The sequence below is a fragment of the Branchiostoma belcheri genome, unplaced genomic scaffold (genome assembly GCF_001625305.1).
Source record: "Branchiostoma belcheri isolate BF01 breed outbred unplaced genomic scaffold, Haploidv18h27 scaffold22, whole genome shotgun sequence".
In the NCBI taxonomy this organism is placed as follows: Eukaryota; Metazoa; Chordata; class Leptocardii; order Amphioxiformes; family Branchiostomatidae; genus Branchiostoma; species Branchiostoma belcheri.
The window spans coordinates 1,779,813-1,805,653 of record NW_017803713.1 but is presented as its reverse complement, the minus strand read 5'-3'; the positions used below and the strand labels follow the sequence as shown (position 1 = coordinate 1,805,653).

General features: G+C 40.5%; 1 protein-coding gene across 1 annotated transcript; it reads right to left on the bottom strand.

Moving 5' to 3' along the window:
* Nucleotide 1: 1 nt before the first annotated feature.
* Nucleotides 2-24,737, bottom strand: LOC109470132. The gene is made up of 17 exons (XM_019768914.1): nt 24,557-24,737; nt 12,195-12,320; nt 10,726-10,790; nt 10,348-10,476; nt 9,833-9,878; nt 9,101-9,252; nt 7,954-8,136; nt 7,472-7,579; nt 6,859-7,023; nt 4,873-5,045; nt 4,158-4,275; nt 2,867-3,827; nt 2,619-2,724; nt 2,293-2,439; nt 1,799-2,077; nt 1,523-1,580; nt 2-1,252 (listed from the first exon to the last, which is right to left on the bottom strand). The coding sequence occupies exons 1-17, from the start codon at nt 24,735-24,737 to the stop codon at nt 1,112-1,114; spliced, it is 3,138 nt and encodes a 1,045-aa protein (XP_019624473.1). The 3' UTR covers nt 2-1,111.
* Nucleotides 24,738-25,841: the final 1,104 nt, after the last annotated feature.

Sequence of the window (25,841 nt, the reverse complement as noted above, 5' to 3'; positions counted from 1 at the left end):
AGTCTGATCGCAGGATATTTATTAGTTTGACACATGGGGTGAAACAGTATGTGCGTAATGACCTAAAACAAGAGGACAGTCAGATGTCTACAGCAATATGAAATAAAGCTGTGCTTTTCAATCTGTACAAAAATATACATTTTATGAAAAACAATAATTAATTATGAACAAAGCCATAATACAGCAGTATCTCATCATTTGAATGCTAAAATTTTCACATAACACTATTTTGGCATGTTATGCATCAATTTTTCACTGAAGAAATTCATTTTGCAGAGCTTGTAAAAAAATTCTATAAATACTTTTTGAAACATTGTAAAAACAAGTATAAAATATCTAGTAACAGTAATTGGGATGTTTCTTATAGAATAAATATCAATATAAAACTAGATCAAAGTCATCATGTCTTCTGACTTATTTGTTGTAAATTCAGGCTCATTGTCAGCCTCTAGATACATGTACAAAGTTTGTGTACATTTCATACATGATCATCAAATGATCTTAACATACAGAGGTATTCTTGGTGTAAAACAACAATAACAATTCAATCTCTATACAAATGCATGTTAAAATGGAATAAACCAATTTTGCTGGCAATCCGCTACAATAAGTATTGTTTCTTTGTCCATAGTGGTCACAGAGTAGGAATGTTGCACCTACTCAGGACAACATGTAGGAAATTGATACATTTAGGCCCTCACACCGCAACAAGGCATAAGGGTCGGGAGCCGATGTTCCAGCGAGGGATGGTACATCTACAGTTGTTTGTTTGTTTGTTGAAACATGCAAAACAGTTTGTTTCCCTTGGTAGTACTGCATCTGTTTTCACATATAATGTAGAAAATGTTGGTATGTCAGGCAATGAATCAGACATCCATCTGAAGACCCTGAAACACCAGGTCCTCCAATGTTTGCATCTTCTATTTAATATGCATTTCCTTTTCCACTATCAACCAAAGACTGACAGAGCAACTGGTGTCTAACTGTCAGAGTGTGAAGGGTTGGTGAGATGCACCACTGGTCCAACTCCATATTTGTCTACCACAGCTCTAGTGGAAGGAGTCTAGTGATATCCCTGATGGATGTTGAACATCAGACTTGTCCTTTTGGCTCACAGCAGTGCAGCCTTGGCCTCCTGTAGGATCCGGACCCGAGGTCCCATGGGAACACCGATCTGTTTCAGTCTGTCCTCGTTCATGTATGGCAGCTCCAGGATACCAATACTCTCCGCCTCAAAGTTCTTCACATATTTCTGCAGAAAGTAAACCGAAATTCATCATTTTTGGATGCTTGACAGCCAAGGCATTACTACAACTCTATTGATGAGGAAGAACTAAGGATAGAACTCTACTACAAAGTAAATGCATGTACTGGTACCTCTTTGACTTTACAATGTTGAAATGAAAGGACATACTGTATGCAAGTTATACATGTATGAAATAACACAAGGAAAATGACAAAAGTTGCAAAATCTTAAAATCATTGTCAATGAAGAGTAATGAGCCAGCATGTCTTTACCCACCTCGTATCCTATCTTCTTAAGGAAAATGGACAGCAAAGGAGGCTCTGCACCAAAGAATCTGCAAAAATAGAATTCAGTTGTTTACATCAAGAAAGTAGTGGGTAGGCTTTGTAAACATCATATTCATATACATGTACTATATGAGGTAAAAGTATCTCATATCACTTCTGTTTCTGTACTCTCTATAAGTTTACACACTATGGTTGCTGTACAGTTTTAAGGAATTTTATTGTTGAGCACCTCCAGTACATTGTGGTGCCTGGGGCACAAACTTACTTTGTTAGCTTGGCTAATCGTGCGCTGTTTTTGACTAGGCAAGACGAGTAGAGGGGTGTTCTGGAGTGGCTTTGGTGCCTGTCAGGTGGTTTCCTCTGTGCCAGCTGCTGTCTCTGTAGGATCTTCTGCTGTTCCTTTAGATTCTCCAGCTCCTGTCGTAACAGCTCTATCTCCTGTACCAGGGCGTTTTGTGTCCTCAGCTCAGAGGAGAGGTGTGCTACACTTCTGGCCAGGGTGACCACATGAGACTCCAGCCTTGCAAATCTCCTGTTTACAGACCTGGGTAAACATACACGTTGGAAATGCTGAGTAAGCAAAACTGTGGAGGAAAGATTTACATAATGTAGGTTTAAAAGGATTGTAGTTACATGTAGTATACATGAAGCCTTTAGCCCTCTTCCGACTGTAAATGTTTCTGGAACATGAATAAGATCACAGCTGGGTGATAGTTTTCTACAATTTTTTTACAGGAAGTGGATATTTCTTGCACTCACCGTATATCCTTTGCTCTCTGCTTCACTACAGATGCAGGCTTGCCCAGAGAACTCCCTGCCCTCTTCAGTTTTGTTAATGTTGGTTTCCTTGTGAGTGTTGTCGGACCACGAGGTGTCTGGTCTGCACCGAGCAGTCTCAGAATTTCCCTGAGGGTGAAATAAGTGCGAGGTTACTAATAACAACATGGCTAATAAAGATCACTGGAATCTTTATGGAGTGCATGAAAGGTGAAAATCTGTGCATGCAATAGACTTACAAATGCTGCTTTCAGTTAGTTCATCACAAATTTGTTGGACAAGTTTTCATCAGCACAGGTAGGACTGACCTGTACATCTCCTCCAGTGCTGTTAGCTGCTGCCTCACCAGTTCTGCCTCAGACAGACTCATGGACTCTCCCTCCTCTGACTGGGAGTCATCTTCTCTTGAGCCTCCTGCAGTCAACAAATCCACTCATGATTTACACATTCATGTGAGCTGGTAAACATCTACAGCCCATATGGTTTTTTCAAGTCCTATGACATTAAACGGTTGATTAAACAGAAAAGTGGCATGTTTCAATACCGTATGTCTCACCTCTTAATGAGTCTCTGTTCTTCCCTGACCCCTTTTTCTTCCCCAACATGGAGAAGCCAACTTGCAGTGTGCTTGCGCTCCTGCCCACACGAGTGCTCCCCTTCCTGCCTTTCCTGCCAGATTCAGTCTTTTCCTGTCTGTCTGTGTGATGGGGCTGACGTGGGCGGAGGGCAGCACGGTGGTGCTCATGGAGCGGGTGGGTCGTACCATGGGGATGGGGGAGCCGAGGGGGTGTGATGGGCGGGGTGTTGGACGGAGACAGTGGGGGGAGGGGAGGGGTGCTGGAACGGGAGGAAGTTTCACTGATTGTCCCAGTACCTGAGAAGTTCACATCCAGGTCTTGTCCTGGGGTGGACTTACTGTTGACTGTGCTTCCATCAGGTGGTTCAGGCAGATGTTGTGTCGTATTGGCTTTGATTTTTGAAGTCAAGTTTGTAACAAAGGACCCATGATGCTCTGGTAAGGAGTCAGCCTTACTTGGTGTGGAGGTGGCAGGGTAGGGTGGGGGTATCCTGCCTTGTTTAGTTGGCGTGGCTGACTGCTGAGACAATGTTGATGGGGAGGAGTAAGACGAACTAGAGGAAGTCTTGGCAACCCTCTGTGGGGTGTTGGATGAGTTTGGCACTGTTTGACCCCTGATGGGGGTAGAATTCGGAGGTCGTGACCTGGGTGCAGGAACAGGTCGTGCAGCGGGCTCAGGTTGAGGTTGTCTGGAGTCCTCCTCCAGGTCGTGAGGTTTCTGCCACTGCAGGTGCTGCTGGTCCTGCTGCTGCTGCAGCCAGAACTGCCTGGTGTGGGACGACCCTGCAGGGACCTTCTGCTGCGGGTGGTGGTGACCCCCGGGCTGGTACAGTCTGGACCCTACAGCTTGGCCTGGTACACTGTGGTGGGGGGTTGGGTGGGGGGCACCACCTGGTACTTGGGATCTGTCCTGATGTCCATAAGCTGGGGGAGGGACACCCTACAGAAAATACAGGAAGTGGGAGACACTGTTCAGATGATTCTATCAGCCAATCTGGCATTGCCGATGTAAATAATTCCATAGAAATACATATTCATACAGCAGTTTAGAAGAAAAAGATCTTCAAATGGACACCATTGATTTAGTTTTCTAAAAAAAACATATCAAACATAGTCGTTAAGATTGGCTAGTTAAGTATATTGTCAGGTAATGCATTCAACTACATCTTATCTATCAGCATTCTACATATTAGATGTAAGCTAGATATATAAATAACAAAACAGTGCTAACAGAATTTACAACACTAGTATGATGGTTGTGTGGTGTCACCTTTTTGCCAGCTGGTGGTGTTTTACTGGGGTGGTGTGCCTGTGGGTGGGGATTCTTACTCCTGTCCTGCCCTGATGGCCTCCCGGGGGGGCCTGGGGATGGCTTATGGGTAGCAGGTCTGATGAGAAGATACATGTACATGTGTTATAGCAGTGTTATATCATATCACATGGAGAGCATAGTTCTCCTTTATCCTATCCCTACTATCACCATTGTTGTGATAACCAGATCATTCCTGAAATCTAACCACCTGTTCCTACAGCCAAGGTCTACCCACAAAATTGTGGCTATCCATTTAGAAATCTTTTAACCCTTAAGATTATGAGTCACTGACTTTTCTATGGTGCAGACTTTGTTTGATCACTCTGTAAATTATTGTCTGATTTTGGCATATCACAAAATAACATGAACATTGATTTTACTCTCACAAAAATCTTCAGTGAGTAGATAAAAACTTACAAACAACATTACTAATGGTGCAGCCATTTCATCTTTATTGCATTCATAAATAACCTCAACCTTTTGTCTAGATGTTACATACTGCTGAAGAAATCACCTACTGAACACTCAAACATTCATTTATCTTTGCTACAGTTACTGCTTGTAATTACAAGTTAGAATAAATCATCATCTGGAGTCATTACCTCTAATTACCAGAATAAATCATGCTGGACATAAACCATGAAAAGGCAGGAACATTAGTGTTAAGTCTGACCTGCCAGGTGAATGTTCCCCTGCCACAGGCCTGCCTCGGGTGTGTGGAGACCCGTTCATCAGCTGCTGTGTGTGGGGACCGTTACTGTAGGCCTCCGTCCTGCCGGCACCTCTCATTCTCAGTACTGCCTCACCTCTGGTGGCTACACGGCCCTTCTGGTTTGGGTGGGAGGGCTGTGGACGGACAAAGGTTCAGAGAAAAATCAATCAAGCAAAGAAAAGAAAGATCTGTCAAGCTGGGAGCAAATTATAGGGTGAGAGCCTAATGTCTGCATGATTCCCATATCAGAAACTTCCAGACCTACAATTTGGTGACAGATGTGACATCCACTCCCCTCTAACAAGGTTCCACAGGAGGGATGTTGAATCAAAGAACCCCTCTGCAAAGTTTCCTACGATTCCTCTCCAACAATTTTACTAAAAGGGACCTGCTTGGCATGCAAGGTCTACGGCACATCAAACAATCTGTTCCGCTTATGTAAATAAAGGCAAGGCAATTCTGACAAAAGCATCTAAATCCAGTTCCAAAATAAACATTAGGAGCAGATGTCAACAAACATATCACCAACATTGTGTGTTCTGTACGCAACAGGTCCATATACAATGTAGCACATGCTGCAAGTTTAAACCATTTACACCATAAAGGTGGCAGGGAATAAATACCTTCACACTTGGTATGGCGTAAACAGAGCAGAACGAGGAGGCTTTCCTTAATCCTGTGTCAAACAGGAAAGTGTAGCTACTTGCCCTTTACAGTATTCTCTACAATATAAACATCATCATGATGCCTTGAAATACAAAGAGCTGTACAGTTATGTTATAAAGTAATGTAACTTACACATTAACTCCAAGCTTTTGCGTCAACTACGTCCCCATACAGTAACGGCTTTAGAATGAACCCTCCTAAGGGTGTTTGGATAACCCTCTCACAATGGGGTTGATCATTAACACACTTGGGGGGCTGACAGCATAATTCAATGGAAGCATTTAAATTGAACTAAATTCAATATTGAGTGTCCAGGGTATGGCACTGACAAAAGAACAATCAGTCATACCTCGGGTCACTTCACACAAGAATCTTCCATAAGGTTTCATTGTATCCAAGACCGTCCTAAGGCTTGCTACACACATGTTCATACATTAAGACTGAACATTCCCCTACCATTTGCTTAACCCCAGAACAAAGAAAAGGCCATTACCCATGCAGATCAGGTGTGTCATTGGGCTGTGCAGGCTGGGAGCAAACACCCCGCACCAGGCAAACAATCATTTCCCTATCACCTGGCTGCACAAGTATTCCACAAACATGGGTGGCACCACTCTCTTATCACTCAGGCATCACAGGGAAACCTGACAGGACCACAGCTGACCACCACGGGCATAACTTCAACTCTGTGGGTCAGATTTGGCTCACAGAAGGTCACCAAGTATTGTCTGGGTGACTGTGACCTTGAATCTGATCTTACAATCTGTTTTTTGACGCTCTTAAAGGTCAAACCTGCCCTATTATTTTGGTCAGGCAAGACTGCAGACACACGTTCTGGTGAAAAGGAAAGTGGGCATTAAATTTAAGGAAGGCATAAATCACTGGTCAGGTCATATGTCTGTCAGCCTCTTATCTTGGATCTTGTTGGTTTGTGGGTCATCGACTGTGTTTTGACTGTGGCTCCAACAGGTGGTTGAAAATATGCAGAAAAGGAATGGTTTTGAGGCTGGTTTAAACAGTAAGGATGTTAACTATCCATACAATACATTCCAAGGTTCTTAAATTCTAGAACAAATCTCCTGCCTTTCCTGTGTTTGACTTCAGCTATGAATGACAATGTCTTCTTCACAAAGTATGAATAAAATGCATTTTTTTCCTGATCAGTGCACTTTGACTTGATCTCTAAATGAGCACATTAACCTTAATGTCACGCCACAGATGGATATACTAGAGTCAAAGGCAAGGCAACTGAAGACAGTGTCTTACATGATAATAACTTACCACATAACCTGAGCCCAGTCCCAGTTCTGATAACTCCTCGTCTTGACCCCTGACCTGGCCGTTCACTCCCCCCTCCAGCCCAGGGTTGTCTATCCCATCTGGATAACTGAAGGGACTGTGCCCTTTGGGAGGGGGTGGGAGCAACAGCTCACCCTCCAGGTAACCCTACAGGCATGGAAAAGGCAGGTTAGACCACTCACTAATAGGGACCCTGACAGATAAGGGATTTTGTAAAATAGAAAAAATTGGAAAGTTGGAAAATTTAGAAAACACTGCAAACCTAACATAGCAATGTAGAATACTCTTACCGAAAATCGTATCGTTTGAGTTTTTTGTTACCCTTGAAGAACAAAATTTGCAACAATTTCTTATCAACATGTCATTTAGAGGAAATTCCTGGAAATTCTGACTGTCTCATACTCTCAGCAGGAATAATGTGGACACTATAGAAATAGGATATTTCAGAAAGCATGGGGAAATTTTCAATCTTTGCATATCTGTGTATTTTGCTAGTGTTACTCTCATCATGTTTACTACATGTAGTAGTAATAATTATCACGCATATTTCAATTTCAACAGATATGAGTAGCAACAAGGTGGGAGCTTGACTTGCCTTTTTCCTGGGACTGCCAGCCATCTCCTCCAGGTAGGGGCTGTCCAGTAGGGACTTCAGCCTCTCCTCCACAGTCAGACTCACCTGGTCACGCACTGGGGCCGGGGCCTGGGGAGGAACGGGCTCATTTACAATTATAGCACTGAAATCAGCACACTAAATCACTAGACATTGAGTAGTCAGGTAGAACTAAAGAACATGCATTTAAGATGACTCCACTTCAGAATTTGTGAATCATGTAATGGTTTTACATCTATGCAATCATATGGTCAATACTCATGCACATGCATATGTATGTTTACATGTGGGGTGCCATGCACAGGAAGGATGAATATACTCGTACATATATACTGTAGATGGGATTTTTGCTTGGGGTAGTGGAAGGTCTGGAGGTCTAGAGCTTCTCAAGGAAAATCACAGTGACAAGGGAAAAGGACCAGAAGGAAGGGCCAGTCCATGCATCAGCATGCCCATGCACTCACAGTGAACATAGCCTGAGTGTCCCATGCCTGCAGCTTGTTGGGGGAGCCGGGCACTTCAGTGGACACAGAGATGCGAGCCTTCTCCCTGATGGCCTGAGTCAGGCCGATGATCTGTCGTCTGCTGTCTGCGCCGTGCTGGGAAACACCGTGGGATCCCATCTCTGTGGTGGACTGGAGCGTGGGCTGGAAGTGTGGAGTACCAGTACAACATGTAGTAACACAACAGGACATGTACAACACTCCTTCCCTCAGACTGTTGTACAGAACTAATCTACCAGTACATCCTCCACTGGACATGCAAACAGGACAGGACATTCTGACCTACCAAACATACTATGGATTTGTCATGCAAGCTAAGTTCTGAGTGTCAGACAATAACTAAAAGAAAGTACGAAACAAAAAAATACAAGTTTACCTTTTCCTACAGTACTCCCTAACCTATTTTTCACCATAGCACCATAATGAACTCCTCTCTTCACTACATGATTAACATTACATCGTAAACATTTTTGCATACCAAAGTTAAGCTAAGCAGATTATTCCCAAGAAGGAAAGCACTACAACTCGAGCGTGCCTGCACCCCATGCCTCGGATTAAGATATTTGCTCAGTGAAAGCTGAAACAATGGCCGATGTAGGGTAATACCTACAACCATGTTGGCACACCCTCCCCAAGAGTGAGCAAAGGGTCTGAGTTTTATAACACTCAGTAAGCAATAGAGACCTAATACTGTGATTTTGCTGCAGGTCAGCAAGACTCATGCTTAAGTTGGGAAATATGTTGGTGAAACATGCAAATTTGTATTTCAAAAGGGATCTATGAGCACATGTACTAGCTATTCAAGTATCCTGTAAAAAAATCTGAAAAAAATACAGGTACGTAACATTTTTATGGTTTGTTTGTCATCTTGGGAACTTTTAATGCTGCTCCATTGTATTGTACGGGTATCCAAGCAAATTAAATCAGGGATGAAGAGATTTTGCTGATGACCTTCAAAGCCATCTACCACCAGTGGAAGGTGGTTTTCTTTAGATTGCCTTTATTGAGAGACGATTTGATTTGGATTGGTGAGGCATACATTTAAAAATTTATCATCTCATTTCTGTGACTGGTGAACAGTGAATAGCTTTTCCTCCTGTACACTTACAGGAATCTCACTCTGACTTATATCTTCCTCTTCATCATCAGTAGCCATGCTCCCCGGCAGTAGGTCTTCCCGCAGCCCCCCTCCGCTGTACACTGGCTTCTGGTGGGATATTGCACGGTCATCGTAGTAGGCATGGCGAACCTCACTTGGGTCTGTGGACGGTAGAAATAAGTCTTTAGTCAGATCCAAACCTTCTGCTTTCTAGTTATGGTCTACCGCTGAGGTTTTCAACCCTTGAATTTATCACAAAGAACATTTTATACACACGTTTTAACTTAAACCATTTCTTAAAGACCAAGGTGGAAGTAAAGCATGTTAACTTACAGTAGATACGATAAGGACGAATTCCTTGGGGATGCATGAACCATGGAACAAGAGTTTGTTAGAGAGGTATTGTAAATCCATCTACATGTACATTTTACAACAACATGGTCAAACCACAATTGGGGGTGCACAGATTATGACTATATGAGCAAACCTTCAAACCAATGGAAGCATCTTCTGCAACCAGGCACAGGTACATACAAACTCTACTATGAACCCTTTCAAATATCCAAACACACCATGGATGTTTAAAAGTTAACAAGCCAAATAAGGTCAGTACATTTAGAGGCTGTTCAGGACACACTTAAGTTGTTAGTGGGCCATTGGGGGTACATGTAAGTCTGCTAACACAGAGTCTACACCCGTATGGCATGGATGCAACAACTGGAGCAAGAACATTTCTCTTACCGTCACCTGGATACAGCCTGCCTGGCTCCAGCTCCAAGCTCTCCGACTGGATAACAGGACAGGATGACTGAATCATTCATTCTATACAATATTACTACTGGTAATAGCTTCCATGGAATAAAAGAAGCTGGCAGTGAACCAATTGGTATAGCTATGGCATGTGGATGAATCAGGCACTTCCTCATTTTCAATTAAATTTTTGTTATTTACAGGAATGTAGCTACTTTATTTCATACAAGGAACAAATCAAGAATTGCTTGTTCCTTGAGACATGTACATTGTACCAATAGGTATTATTGACTATGTTAGAAACTGCAATGCATACACTGGTCACTAGAGGGCATTGCAAATACATCAAAGGACAACAGGTGTGTGTTCTCAATATCTTTTCAAGTAATACAACTGTGCAGTAAGAAATAGAAAATACAAAGAACAGTATATCCTTAATCTAGCCTAAGTTATGTGTTGCTATTCTAACTTCTATCCACAGAAGCTGTGAACTAGGTGTGCCGTACCAGACTTGTGTCTGCCTCGCCGTCTCCGTTCCCTAACCTCTCTGTACCAGAGGATGGTGCTGAGTGAGGGCGTGGCTCTGTCTGCTCTACCTCCTCCCCTGCCTCTGATGTCCCATTCACCTGTGTGCTCTGTACAAATGTGAGAAAAAAGGCAACTTTTAATGTTGTTATCACAGCTGAGGAATATACAATATCAATCCACAGATTCTTCACAGTACCCATGGACTTGTCAATGAAAAGAGGATGGAATGACGAACACAAGAAAGGCTTAAACTTGTTTCCAATAAGTCAGTTGAATGTGACATACCAAATGCAGTGTATTGAATTGAGTATCCAGAAGATTTAAAATACATGAAAAATGTATCAACATACCAGTACCTCAAAAATCTCCTTTAGTCTTGAGACAATCGTCAAGGTGGCCTTTAGGTGTCCCTCAGCGAGATCTGTTTAAAAAGAGCAAGATGATAGTATTTGCTAGAGATTCAAGTTGTTTAGTAATTCCTGTAGTCATACAATGCCCCAGCCAGTGACCATGGCATTGAGTGTATACAAAAATTACAGTTCAATGCATTTTCAAGGTTCCCCCACAAAGTCTGTCTCCATTCAAAAGTAGATTATTAACTGCCATACATTAAAAGTACTATACATGTATCATCAAATCTTCATGAAAAAGTACTGCTACAGTCTTAGATATTAAAGAGAGCATAAATATTTGTATATCAGCAGGTTAACTGGTGCCACTGCAATCCTGGAACCCACCAACAGAAGAACCAGCTGACCTAACACGGACACGGAGCCAAGTCTTGAGTAAATGTAACAAACAACAGGCAGCATGGCCCCCTTTTGTGTGGGCCAAATCCTTCAGGCGGACTTAGGAAACCTGGATCACTGTGGACTAGCTGGAAGACGATTCAGGGTTCAGGTGTTTCATTCATACCATTGTTGGTTGAGTGTTGACATTTTCTCTTTGGTACAAGAATCAACACAATCTTGTTCTGAAGCGGGTCTCTTTAAGGAAAGGTTGTATTGTTATGTTACAACCATGTATAAATGTAGTCTCTGTATGAAAGAACCAAGTCACTGACTCCTAGTGAGTCTGTAAAAGATTTTCACTCTAGCCTGGCAGGTGTTACCCTCAGTACTGTTACCAGTCACATGTACATTGTAGCTTACTACAAGGGAAAGCTTGAATTGTACAACAGTGACTCAGTATAGCACAACTACATGTACATCTGACTGTAGAAAACCAAGTTCCAGGGGTCATGGATAGGGCATGGCTGGAATGCAACATACAACAAACATGTGGCATTGTCTGGTATTTTTACAGACACAAGCTCAGATACAGGCTGTCCATGATCAATCAGGATAACTGACCAGTGGTTTGGTATCAATTAAACTGTTGACAAAAGAAAGGAATGCAGAAAACCATGGCGGCAGTTTCATCCAGGTATCAGCAGGTGCAATGGTATCATTGCTAAATTGTTCCAACTGTTCCAATAGGAGGAAATCATGTCACAGTTTCTGATTTAGCAGATTTAGAACTTCTCCCTACTGACTTAACTCATAAAATCTACTGAGTAAGCAGCATTCTCCAGGGTTATGTAACAACATTATAATGGGTTTTGCTATTATTACTGAAAAATACATGAGATGCAAAATAATGCTTGTTGGTCAAACTATATTAAAAAAAGGAAGTCCGTAATTTTAATCAAACTAGGTTGCTACCACATTCAACAAGGTAACCAAAACTATGATTCAAGATTACCATGGACAATAATATTGTTACGCATGTAGCAACTATAAATAGATACGGTTGAGTGTGAATTGATAGTATTCATAGTACTCACCCTTAGCAGTGATGTCTTGAATGGGCACCCCTCTCCCTTCTAAGTAGTACAGGCACTTCTGCAGGTTTTCTGTCTTCTGTGCCCGGATAATAGGTCGTGTCTGAATGTTTGGAACCTTTTCACTGGCTGTAATAAGGAGAAAGGAGTCACTATGAATACACAATCACAACTCTTCGCAGGAATGCAATCCAGTGATACAGAAAGGCACGCAAGGTCAAGAAAACTGTAAAACAAAATTTGAAATGGAATGTTAAAAGGAGGTTGGTGTTTTACTATCTGTCAGTCAAGACTGCCCAAAAGCACCACTCGGGGAACTAATAAAATATGGTCTATGTGGACAGGTGGTCAACTCCATTGAATCACATTTTGACTTATCAGTTATCTTGATTTATTGTGCTTGTACGAGGTAGAAAACTGAGAGACTAATTCAATTTTCCATTTGAAAAACTTTTTAATGTCTCTAGTAGGTTTTTTTTTTCTCTCAAGTCTGTTAACAGGGTTTCATAATGCCTCATGTATAGTTGTTTAATACAGTTACATGTACTTGATTTTCTTATGCTTGAGGGTTTAGGCCACCTAGCTTGTAGCTTGAGCTCTCAGGAGATGGAATCAAACTTAAGACAACATTTAGTCAGCCAAGAAACACATGGAGCTTAGCACCATTATGGTTCACCTTGACACCATACAAACTCAGGGATTACAGTAACATGAACTTATGCAAATCAGCACAGGTGTTTTTGCACAGCACTAAGGGGATTAAGCATATTTTGTCCTCTATTCTCCTCCAACAATGCAACTTGAATGAAGCTTGATCTCTCCTCCCTGAGCCTTTGTGACTCCCAGGAAAGAACAACTAGCAGGGGAGTACATTAAACAAACTTTCTCATGCCCCCAGGTTCTGTTTCAGTATTACTCTTGGTGCATTGACATGTGAAGAAAAGTTGGATATGGATCAGTGTTGTTCTGGCAGACTTGACATTATACTACACAGCACATGAGCAGATGTCAAGTTTCAATCTTGTTTGAAGGGCAAGAAGTTTATGTTCATAAGGAAGTTGCTAGGGGCTCCAAAATTTATTTACCTCTTCCCCAGGTCAAAGCTTTCTACAGACTAAAATCCATTTAAAATGGAGCCTGCAAAATGTTTTACTGATTCCATTCCGAAAGAAACAGATTTATGAAATTTTAGAGTAGAGGGACAATCACTTTTTGCTCAGGCTAAGGCCTAGCTATAACCTAAGATAAAAGTTGTATTCAACAGATGAGGAAACACAGGTAACAGTATAATGCCCTTTGCAAAAAGGTGCATGTAAACATATGCTATAGTCAAGGTCCACCAGCAACTATAATGCTGCATCCTTCAATACCAGTAATACATGCAATGAGTGGCAGCAAATTCCCTGACCACCCTTTTAGCAAATGGTCCAGGATAAGTTAATGAAACTCCACAAAGCCCAGTCCCACTTGACCCCTGGTTCCTATCTGCCTACTTTTGTCACAAGTAGCTGCTGATGGCAGGATAATGAAGTGTGGAGTGGCAGGGAGCCAACAGGGCCTGACCAATTGACTCTGCCTCATTAACTAGTGATTAGGTGGTCCCTCCCTGCTGGGAGAGGGATGGGGCATGTGAAGAGGATGTCTTTTAATTCTTTTATCACCAGATATTATATACTAATATTAACTAGTAATAGATTAACATGTTTCCAAATGCAACTGGGCTTTGAACCTCTAAAAGCACAATACTTTAATACAATAGAATCATTTCCCCACTTTTATCAGTAATCTAAGTGACTCACATATGTGCATATGTATCAAAACTGAAGACTTTGACGCAACATTTTCCTGATATGATAATGAAGAAATAAGATTTGCAACAAATTGAAATAATTGGCTAAAATATGCCTCTTTTGGTCAAGGTAACAATACCACAACAAACTGCAACACAAAAAAAACTGAATCAACATTTAGCTTTCCTTGACAACAGTTGTGAGGAAAAATAGCTCACTAGACCACTTCTAACTTCTAAAATTAGGCTCATAACATACACCAAGCTCTAAAGTTAGAACAGTTGTTTGAAGAAGGAATTCATTGTACTGATGTGGTTCCAGGTTTGTTGCAAAGGTGACAGACCATGGAGAAAAGAGTTACTTTAAGTGCAGTAAGCCAGTGAATGCTACATTGTGGGTCTGTATACATAGTGATGGATTTAAGCCATTATGGTCCAGAATGGGCCAGACTGATCCAGTGGACCTGAATGGTATAAGAGTGTTCCTGACCCCTTAATGCCTGACCCCCTTTCCTTCATGTGGCCCATTATCTGGTGAGCACAAGACTGGGTTGTGATAGCTTATCTGTGAAATCAGAGAGTGGTGCTGGACAGAAAGGCTCAACATTCCAGGCATGGGTAAGTGTGCCACTCTGGCCACAAGGTGTTGTGCACAGCAAATTTCCTCACATTTGTCAGTTCCAGTAAAAATGTGGAGAATGCCCCTGTGCCTTAGCACAACCAAGAAGGCTTAAAAAAAAAGTTAAAATTTAACCTTCTTGGCACAGCTCATCATCACAAAGTGGTTGAAAACTGTGGACTTCAAAGTTTCACCAAAGTTTTTCTAAGACAGGCATAGACTGTAATGATGTTTGAAGGATCAGGCCTCCAAATGTCACATGCAGTACATTTTGAGTACATGTATGATGTAAAACAGCACTCATACAGCATTAAATGTTAAAGAATGTACAACTGTTTATCTTGACGATCAGACAAGAAGAATATAATGAACTATAGTTATGATTTAATGCTGTACCACATGTCAAAAACATGTTACACAAAGGTAGCTCACATTGATTTTTATCTCATGGTTTTGACAACACCCCTATGCAGTAAAATCCCCCAGGACAGGCGGCCAGTAAGATGGAGCATTTTTAAGTGTTCCCCCAACACTAACCAGACAAAAGGAGCTGTCAGCCTGGATAGACAGTATTGTATGAGCTGTCTGAAGGCATAAGACCCTAATGGATTGATAAAAGGCACAATATGCTACCTCTGGTGCAAAGGAAAGGTAGCAGCATAACTTAATCTCCAAGCAGATATTGGAGTAGAAAGTCTGCTGACCAGCTACAAGCATTACAATTTTCCACCATAGCATCTGCTTGGAGGTAAACAGCACCAAAGTTAGTCTATTCTCTAGCATTCTAGTCTATCATCTACTGTTTTATTCTATTTGGATTTTCTTATTTGATGTAAATCATACAGAAATTGCCCATACAAGGTTAGAACATATTTACCTGAGCATATGGACCAGTATTTTCATATAAGAATATGGCTGCCATAGTTTCTAAATGATGAAATTGAAAACTTCAAATCTGGCAAACAACCACCATACATATCTACCTAACGGGGAAGCAGATATGCAGCAACATACCATTCTAATCTGTATCAAACTACTAGAACGTAAACTCCCTGTACAATATTATGTAATAAATTCCAAATAAGTGTAGTAACTCCCAACAACAAAATGGCCAGACCATAATTTGCAGATAACAAGATTACAATGTACTTAGATGCCACATTTGCCTGACAGAATGGAAAAGATCTGATTGAACAAAAAACAATTTATAATGCCCAGAAGATTTGGCACCTCTTAAAAGGATGTAAGGACATAACAAACAACACTTAAATCTACCACTTTTAACTTTTTAGACATGTTGGACATTTAGGAGTCAGTCTGGCTGACATACAAATATTTGACAACAGTCACAGCAAACACTACTGTCAATTATCAACAGGTCGTCAGCAAATCCCTTTGTTATTTAACTTCAATGAGCTTTAAAAACAACTGTGAGTTTGTCAAAGTCTGTGTCTCATCTTTTCTTCTAATGACTTAAGATCAAACTTAATTTAAGCATCATCTATTAAGCAAACAAGGAACTTAAAATCTGCTTCTTAAATAGCCTTTTTAGGTTGATGAATTTTGCCATCCATCCATATTGCAAAAAGCCACCCTTACCTTAATCAATGTCAATGGACAGAACACTATGGCCTGACTATGTAATTCCCTCATATCAAAGAAGAACCAAAATGATGGACCAACACCAGTAAGGTTATGCCATTGGTACCACAACATCCATTTTTAAAGGGTTTCTCTTCTAACTTTGAATATTATTTCATATTGCCTCATGGTTGTTTAGATCTAAATAAAATGGTCATAGTCTTACCAGAAGTGAGTTTTTGTTACGGATCAGCCCCACAGTCCTTCTGGTACCAATGCAGTAGTTTGGCTGTTGTTGGACATCTAATCAGAACCACTGTATGTTGTTTTGACCTGTGGTGACCCATGGTCCAGGGGTGACTGACTCCTACTGGGACAAAGCTTGGTCAGCAGGTATGAGGTCCTACTGGCAACTTACAATCTCTCAATTGGACAACAAATCACTATCATTATGGCTATGGCAAAACAATAACCAATACAAACATGTCTTAAAGTCCATGCTTTTCCTTTTACATCAATGTAAATAATGGTACATGTAAAAATGTAGCTAAGCAGGAATTTTGTTGATTATACATTTTAGAAATGTTTGATTTTGAACTTGTACACTAAGAAGAGATATTGTGTTTGGTGTTGTAAATCATTCCCATTTGCCAATATATATTGCATTGTTGATTTCTCAAAATATTTTTCTAGTTCTTATAAACACAAACTGTGAAATGTTACAGTTGTTTTGTAGGCTCTGAGGAAAATCAGGACTGTATAGTATCAACCACTGGTCTTCATTTACCTCCAGTGCTCCATGACAAAAGGCCATATTTAACGTAACCACACAATATGGTTGTAAAGGACTGTTGGTAACTTGAGGCTGGGTTGTGACATTGTCTCCTACATATCTGCTCGGGTGACACGCTCACGTGGCAGAGTAAGTAGGGAGGAGGTTGATCATGTTTGGAGGAGGGCTCTACCCTTTCTTGTATGTTTGTTCTCTCTGCCCCCACCCCATCTCCCCTTACCCTCCCCCACAGAGTCCCGCCCTATTCACATGTGCTCACCTCTATCACTGGATTATCACAGGGCTGTTGACCACACAATACCCAAACAGCTTTGAATGTAAACCTTATTAGACAAGGGCTACAAACCTTTCACTTATGAGTAAGCTTGTTATGACTTCTTTTCTTTTAAAGTCAGAATGACATGAGTAAGAAGTTAATTTCAAGTGAGATTAGGTAGTACTGTAACTTGTACACCAAAATCCATCAGTATTCAAGGGTAGTGCTGCTGCAATATTTGATCGAGTGAGACTTAGAAATAGATCAAATTTATGATGTTCACATTTGTATTGCTGTAACGTAAAACCTCTGTTCCTTGTTTCTAATTGCCCCACACAGAGTATAGAAGATTACAAGGTGTGAAACAGAAAACGGCCAATGGCAACTTTTGATTGACCTTAATTCTTGAATGAGATTAGGACATTGGGATCATTACTAAGCACTGTGACAATGTCTTTCAGTTAGAAAGTGTAAGACTGATAGGAAGTTTCTTGAATGTTCTTTCATTTTTACAACTGATCAAAGATTGCTGAGATTTTTCTATTTGGTTACAAATCAAGCATGAAAAATAATGCTGCCAAGGCATCCTCTTCCATTGAATAATTTATCATATATATTTTTTCTCTTCATTTTCTACTATAAATAATGCAATCCTTAGCCAAAGATCTTAGACTAGTCTTTACCTTTCAGGCTCCTTGAAATACTAGTACTTGGCATCCTTCCCAGTATTTTTTAATACAGCAAATGAATCCATGCTGTAGAAATTGCTTCATTTCTACTGCAGCTCTCTTTCTGACTTTAACAATACTCAGGTATGAAATCCACCTGAGTGCTTCCGGAACAGATGAATGAGTCTTACTAATGTGGTCTCCCAAGTTGAACACTCTCCTGTTGTCTGGGTCACCTCCTCTTCACAATACAGGGCAGTCCAGGTACCTACCCAGGAATCCAGCAATGGTCTGTAGAATTACATCATCTTGATACATGGAGATAAACATGAAAAGGCTAAAGAGATATTAACTCAGTCTTAGCCCTTATTTTTCTTGTCATAAATGGTTTCCTTTTTAATCAGACTTACAGACTTAACTGTGTATTCTTTTGAAAGAGAGTATCAAGAAAAAATTCCAGCTAAATCATAACTGTGTGATGTATGGTAGTACTTGCACATATCAATTTCACATTCATATGGCATTCCCATTTGTCTTTGAACAAATGTCCTTTGTCTACTGGGGGACTGCCATGCATGCCATTACTTCACAGCTTTTACAACATGAAATCAACTCACTCCGATGCAATTTTAAGTTGAAACAATTTTACATTACACAAAGATAAACTTCCATCCCTCGGGAGAACATACCATTCTCTCTGACGGTATCTATGTAGAACAATTCAGGTATACATGTACTAGCTGTTGTATTGAATCACAACAAGCTACCAATTGATCTTGCGCACACACAGCAAGAAAATGGTTGATGTTTGCGCCCAGATTTTGGTAGGCACGTTAGACAATTCTTTTCTTGTGTTCACCAGGGTATAATATCAATAATAATAATAATAATAATAATAATATTCTTGTGAAAAAAAAGATGTGTATAATGTTTTGATGCAAAAAGAACACTAAAATCATAAAATTTTGATATAACATGCTATCATATCCAAGGCAATCCTTTCACAACACAAATCATTCTATAATGACTCTAGAGTACTAATATGTGAACAGAGCTAGTTAAATGGCAAATACAACATGTATGCGCAGGATAAACCATGTCTTAATGGCTCACTTATTAATCTCCATAGATGTTTTGCATACTGAGATGGCCAGTTGGAACCAAACTTGGTATACAGCCTTGATAACCTCAAGGAGTTGTGTACGTCTGAAGTAAGTAACGAGGCAATAAAAAAAAAGATACAGAAAGTCACCCTCTCTTGACCCACAGCTTTCTCCACGGACCTGTCCACAAAACTAACACACGATTTCATGGTTAGATTTACCTTGGAAACCTTTCACAGCAGGACAATCTGCTGATTTCCATCCTAATGTCCAGTAGTGTAACTTTTCTTTTTTGGGCCATCTGTCACCCTTACCTCCGGCACAAAGAGTTTAGATAACACTGGAGATCACCGAAGAATGCTCTGTGTCTCTCACAAAAGAAAACATTTTGCTGATAAACTATCAAGACAATTTTCTGCACACAAAAGCAGGTCACAGCTGATTTTTCGGTTGAGATATTGTTTTTGTTACAAGGCTTTTTTCCCACACAACCAGTCAAGGTCTAAAACTGCTCTTGGCCACAGCTTTGCCACCAGAGCTTTTTATACCATATATCAAAATAAAAGTGACATCAATTAAGGACTCCTATATGATACTTGACTTTGATTTATATGTGAGAACTTCGCAATATTTTCTCTCCCACAGACCGACTATTCAGCTTCATACTATCATACGGTAGATGTGCAAGATTTGGCCAAAAGTGCCTTTTAAGTAACAAAGACCACACAATTTTTTCAAACCAGTTCAACACTACATGAACAGCAGTCTTCAAAATTATTCTAACAACGGGAATGCAGTAACACTAAGATGTGCTTGGGAGGCACAAACAGTTAACAAAGGACAGAAGCTGAGTTCTGCATCTACTGTATAACTTACATGCAGACCTTGAGTGGATGATGTTAATTCCTGCTAGCCTGACAGCAAGGACAATAAGCCTTACAGAAAGCCTATTCCCCTACACTTAATGTGTTACTGTAGAAATGTGTTAACTATTTATAGCTGGCTGCTAATTTGCTTACCTATACAAGAGGAATTCCTTGAGTGTTACTATAAAACCTGAACACCTGCACACCCTGCAAACTACAATAGCCAACAGGACAAAGCGTTAATGTGCTTACCGGTAGTACCAGCAGGCATTCTAATTTAGTCCCCTTCTAATGTGACCAATTAACTATTCAGAGAAAGGACCAGTTGACAAGTGGTCATAACGTATAGCATACCTTCACCTCAAGTACAATCCATCACTAACAGACAGAGAACAGGATTACCACAGTTCTCTCAAGAGTTGCTGAGAAAATGTCAGGCCTTTCAGTGTAACCTGAGTGCAGTATACATGTACATCAGTATATCTGCCACCAGGGTTAAGAATGTCTTACCCTTGAGGAGTCCTACTTGTGTGTTCACTGAAATGGGGCACATCAGTATATACATGGCAGCTTTTCTTTGTTGACTCAGTTGGGAAAAGAATTTAGTGGTTCCTAAACAGATAAAGTTAACAGCTTTTGCTAATAGAATCAAGAACTTGAGGGACATTTCCAATTAAGGTAAAGGCACCACATAGAAGATTTACAAGATTTGGTTACATGTACTTTAACTCAGTTATAATTTGTTTTAGTCTGTTTCCTTATAATAATATTACTAGAATTTAGACTAGTATGTAGTTGAGTTAGAAAGGATAACCACATCACCATAAATATATAATGTACTAAGAGACATCCCTTCATCTGCCCTTGTTATTGGCAACAATTGCTAAGTGTTTTAGCAAGCTTAGTTCCCACAACAAGTTTTGTATGACTGTTTGTATGAAAAACAAGAGAACAAGGCTGATGGTTTGGCCTGGGTCACGGAAGAGCTGTTGTGGGTAATGCATGTCGTGGCGAGGAGCAATTCTGCAACAAACAACACCCATTATGTTATAGCACGGCCGTGGCACCATGCCTCACGCAGCGCTCATGCCTTGCCTTCTAATACATACCTGGGATCTTAAATATTCTCTTGGTAAGTTAAGTTAGGCCAGAAAACATCAAAAGACAAAGGTTCTCTGATTTGTTACTGATAGTACTCGGTAATCTACTTGGCATACCTCATAGTCAGCAACTACTGAGTAATTGAGGTAGATTCAGTATGAATATTTAAAATTCCAAGTAGGCAGCCTACTTCACAGGACAGTATCAAACGAATGATGATGATTTGCTTTCGTCTGTCCATTCAGACTCTTCACATAAATGTAAATATTTCTCCCTAAAAGTCCATTGATGAGGTTTTGTCATCATATTAAGAAATAAACCAATGCTGGTACATGTATAATAAATGTATAACCGCCCTGGCAGAGGTAATATCTACACACACCAGCTGGTCCTGCCCCTGACTCTGGCCGTGTCTATACGGAATCACCCAAACCGCGATTCGGGTAACTCACATTCCTCACATCTGGTCCACGTGCCACACACACCTGCGAAACCGTGTCCGAACATAATGCGCTTGAGCTACATTTATTGCTGTTTGATGATAACACGCAAGGCGGCGTGTTATTAATGTCAGAGGTCAACGACCTGCTTGCTGATGCCCCCTCCCAGCGTATTTCGGCCGAATGCCGACGTGGTCCCGCCAGAGGCGGTGAAGCTCGCCCTAGAACGGACACATTATTTGACCATTACTGCTCTTTAAGTTGCTGCCACGTAAAAGTTGGTATTGCATATAAAAAAGAAATATCACTCCGTAATCCATGACCAGGCGAAGTCGCATTGAAATCACATTGCGTTCAGACGCAAATCACGATGCGGGGAAACCGATTCGAAACCACCTCTAGAAGTGGTTTGGGATCGAGGCGCTTTCAATGTGATTTCAATGTGATTTCGGAGCGTTCAGATGGAGCCACTTGAAACCGGCTTCGGGGTAAACCACATGTAAACCGCCTTGGGTGATTCCGTTTAGACACGGCCTCTGCTGCTGTGAGCCACAATTTCACACCTGTGGTCACCTTACATCTGAACAGGGTTCAGGTGACTCCAGTAAGAAAACATCTGTCACTCAGGGCTGCTGTGACCTGAGACAGGACTATACAAAGCTTATCAAATACTAGTAGTGCCATGTGCAGTTTTGATGTTGTAACAATTTTTGCTTCAATAAACCTAAGAATCCCCTCCCCAAAATGACTCAGATTCATCACTTACAACAGGAAGATAAAATTTACATTTTGAAAAAAAAATCTAAAAACACACTATACATGTGTATGTACAAATGCAGTTTTCATAGTTTAGGATGGGAAACACCAGTTTATTGTCAGAACTCCCACAAGACCACACAGCTAACAATTAGGCCTTCTCATCAAGAGATTAAAAGTGGGTTTAACAATATCTGACAGATACCCACATTTCTTTCTTTCAATGAAGTATGTTAAACATCATCCTGGCTCAGTCCAACTTAATTCTATACAGTGAGAGCAAATGTATCTAAATTGGTGAATGCAACATTCTATTACAAATAAAAAATGAATTGTACTTTTCTTATGAAAGACAGATACCATACGAAGCGAGTTATTGTGTTTTGTTTTCTCTTCACTCCTTGATGTCAACCTCATGAGTCATCTAATTTGACATGTTTTGCATATATACCAAATTTTTTCACTGCCTTTGACAAAATGAATAGCTATTCCTTTATTTGGGGAAACACTCTTGAAGCTGAGCAGACAACACTCTATACAAACCTCAAAGTAACATCAGGGACAGTTGGCCTGGAGAAATACCAGTAATGCTCGAATAAGTAATATATCATTTATCGATATTCCCCCAACCCAGACAAAATTGGACTGTTAGATGAAGTACTAGTACTACATACAGGTGATCTGCACTTACTGACACAAAAATGCCAGACTAGGCCAGGCAGGCTGCCCCAGGGATTAACAGGGCACTTAAGAGTGACAAATAACAGATTGATTTTGGGGGCCCTAGTCATAAATCAGCCTTGTGCAAGCCTGGTTTACCTAATGGAGAAAAATTATTAGTCATTCAAAATGAATGATTTTCATACAACTGACCTGTCACACTACCCTTGTCAGGCATTACTGTCAAAGGTGCTTTATCAAATTTTAATACAAAACTGAGTAAAGGGTTACTAGCATATTGAATGCCGAGACTGTTTGATAAAGTTTTTCATAACTTTGTATTTAATGGGCTTTATTTGATGTTATTTGTTGTGTAACTGTTACCTTTCTATTGTTCTTAGCCTATATGGACAGGGATTACCGCACGTACATGAATTGCACAAGCCTGCATATCTTTACAGTAACAAACTGCAGTGTTAGTATGGAGGTCTCGATCCCTAATCACTAATAACTTTAATAATTTACTGATATGTTGACACTGTGTTCATGTTGGATGTAAATGGTAGAATAGTAGTGACATTACAGGTGAGAGTAAGGTCACACCTGGCTACATGTTTGTTTTAGAGCAGGAGGAAATTACACACACACATGCTGGTACTAGCAACCATTGTGAGGATGGTTACTAATACATGTACATGACAGTACATGTACCTGCAAAAATTATGTGGCTGCAACAATAGAATAATCATGTACTTGTTAAAGTTATATGAGAGAAATATGATGATCATTTATCATAATGTTATAATTGTAAGACCTTTAATATTGTTGTTCAATTATGAAATCTATTTGTGGACATTTCCTATTTAAATTATTTACAGTGTGGCCATAAAATATCTACTTATCTTCAAAAGCAAAGATCACAAGACAGATCTGGTTCAGTATGCCATAAGTAATGGACATGTAATGGACACGCTCATAACATAGTTGACGTGGAAAATAATTGACTGAGATTCTGTCATAACTGCAATGATGGATCCGTCACTCTTTGTTTTAAGTAGTAGACATGTACTATTATTTATAAATATTATTCATCATAACCAGTGACACGTGTAGGTAAAACTTCTGCAGAGGTTTCCTGCTTTGTATAGTGCATCTTGAATAAAGGGCTGGTGACTGAACACTTACCTATTTTATCAGTATTAATGGCAATGTAGATACCAAAGTTCATACGTATCACTGGTATGTCACACAAATGATTCACTCAATTACCTGTAACCTTTAGCACTCTAGCTTGCTGGGTATCCAATATGAATATGAATGTGGGGCTTTTAGTGCTACAGTGCCATAAGTTATGGGTACACTAAAACAGAGTAGACAGACTGGGCTGTGGCCACAGGGAATATGGACCAGTGTACACAATGCCATGTTTGTTAAGGCCACTTCCCTTGGTTTTTATAGACTATTAGGTATATACACCTCCTTACCTTTGCTATTCAATTCTTTGTTGACACCACACTAGGGTCCATCAAAAGAATTATGGCCCCCTAAGTGAATAATTAGGGCAGCCATTATGAAGTGGGGCCAGTGGAGGTGGAATAGAAAGGTTGTGACCTGGCCCTGATTACAGCCAACTGAGGCTAGCAGCTAAACAAAAGTACCTGGCCATTTGTTAGTATGTTTTTGTACTCTTCACAAACAGGAGAACAAAAAGGTGGAATTCTGAGGCTACTTACTGAGGCACTCAATCAGGTTGACCAGGGTGAGGCCATCACTCACACTCTTTCTCAGGTCGTTGACCAGACGGGAACTTTTTTCCTCTTCAGGTGGGAGTTTGCCCAGGTGGTCAGTTCTATTAACAGGAACACAGACAGTAACATCAAACAAACGATGCAGGATGGAACAAAACTCAGTCATCTATGGTTTTATGGCTTATATCTGGTATCTGTATCTGTATCTGTATCTGTATAGCCGGTATAACCGCCTTTCGGCGTAACACACCAGCTTCGCAGGCACGCGGCGCGGCGGCAGCTGGCTATATTACACCGATCGACTTGTTACACCTAACCCTTGAACTTCTAGCTCTAGACATTGTTTAAAGCTATCTATTGACAGTGCCCCTACTGTACTTGGTGACAGTGAGTTCCACTCTGCGATAGTTCTAGGAAAGAATGAATTCTTGAACACCTCAATCCTTGGTTGATAACTCTGATACTTGAATGCGTGGCTATTTCTTGTTCTCTTCTGAGCTGGTATTAGGTACTTAGTAGTTGGGACATCCACCAGTTTATTAGTCATTTTGTACATCATGCATAGTCTAGACATCTTTCTTCTGTCTTCAAGTGAGGTCCACTGTAGGTTTCTTTTCATTTCCGTGACACTAGCACCTCTTACATAGTTGTTCATACAGAATCTTGCAGCTTGATTCTGTACCCTTTCCAACAAAAGCCGACGAACCAGCCATTAAGAAAGACCTAACGGATTATGCAACTAACTTTCACAAAAGAACTCAGGATATGTCAGTTACACAGAAGTGGATAACAGGAGTTATAGATTGTGTGTGTATGTATATAGATTAAACCTTTTCCCCACAATGAACCAACAACTGGATAACTGGAAACATTGATCAGTATTTGCATTAGCGGGTGACAATAGCAACAATTGTACACTAACTTCTCATTCCTAAAACATAGTCCAAAGCTGTGTAGCTTCCCTCAGGTCTCCTACAATCTATGTCTGTTGCTGAGAGTCTATGGTTACAAAAATTACTGTTATTAACTATATAATAAGTACAGTCACCTGCTGCAGAGGGTCCCAAGCTATATGGAATTCAGCTCTTGCCAAAACACCTGCCAAAAACCCACACAGATCAAAGATACAAGGGCAGGCGAAAACAATTACTGGTCCAAAATACACCTGTCAAGATGCCGTCACTGGGACAATATAGCTGGTACGTGACGTCTTCCAAAGTTTGTACCCCTGGTTAAATACTGTACTGTTGTACGAGGGAGGCAAACACTC

Coding starts and splice junctions, on each gene's coding strand:
- LOC109470132 (XM_019768914.1), bottom strand. CDS start 24,737: ATGACTGAGTTTTGTTCCATCCTGCATCGTTTGTTTGATGTTACTGTC. Junction 5,046..6,858: donor GACTGGGCTCAGGTTATGTG/GTAAGTTATTAT, acceptor GTCCGTCCACAG/CCCTCCCACCCAAACCAGAA. Junction 1,581..1,798: donor CGATTAGCCAAGCTAACAAA/GTAAGTTTGTGC, acceptor CTATTTTTGCAG/ATTCTTTGGTGCAGAGCCTC.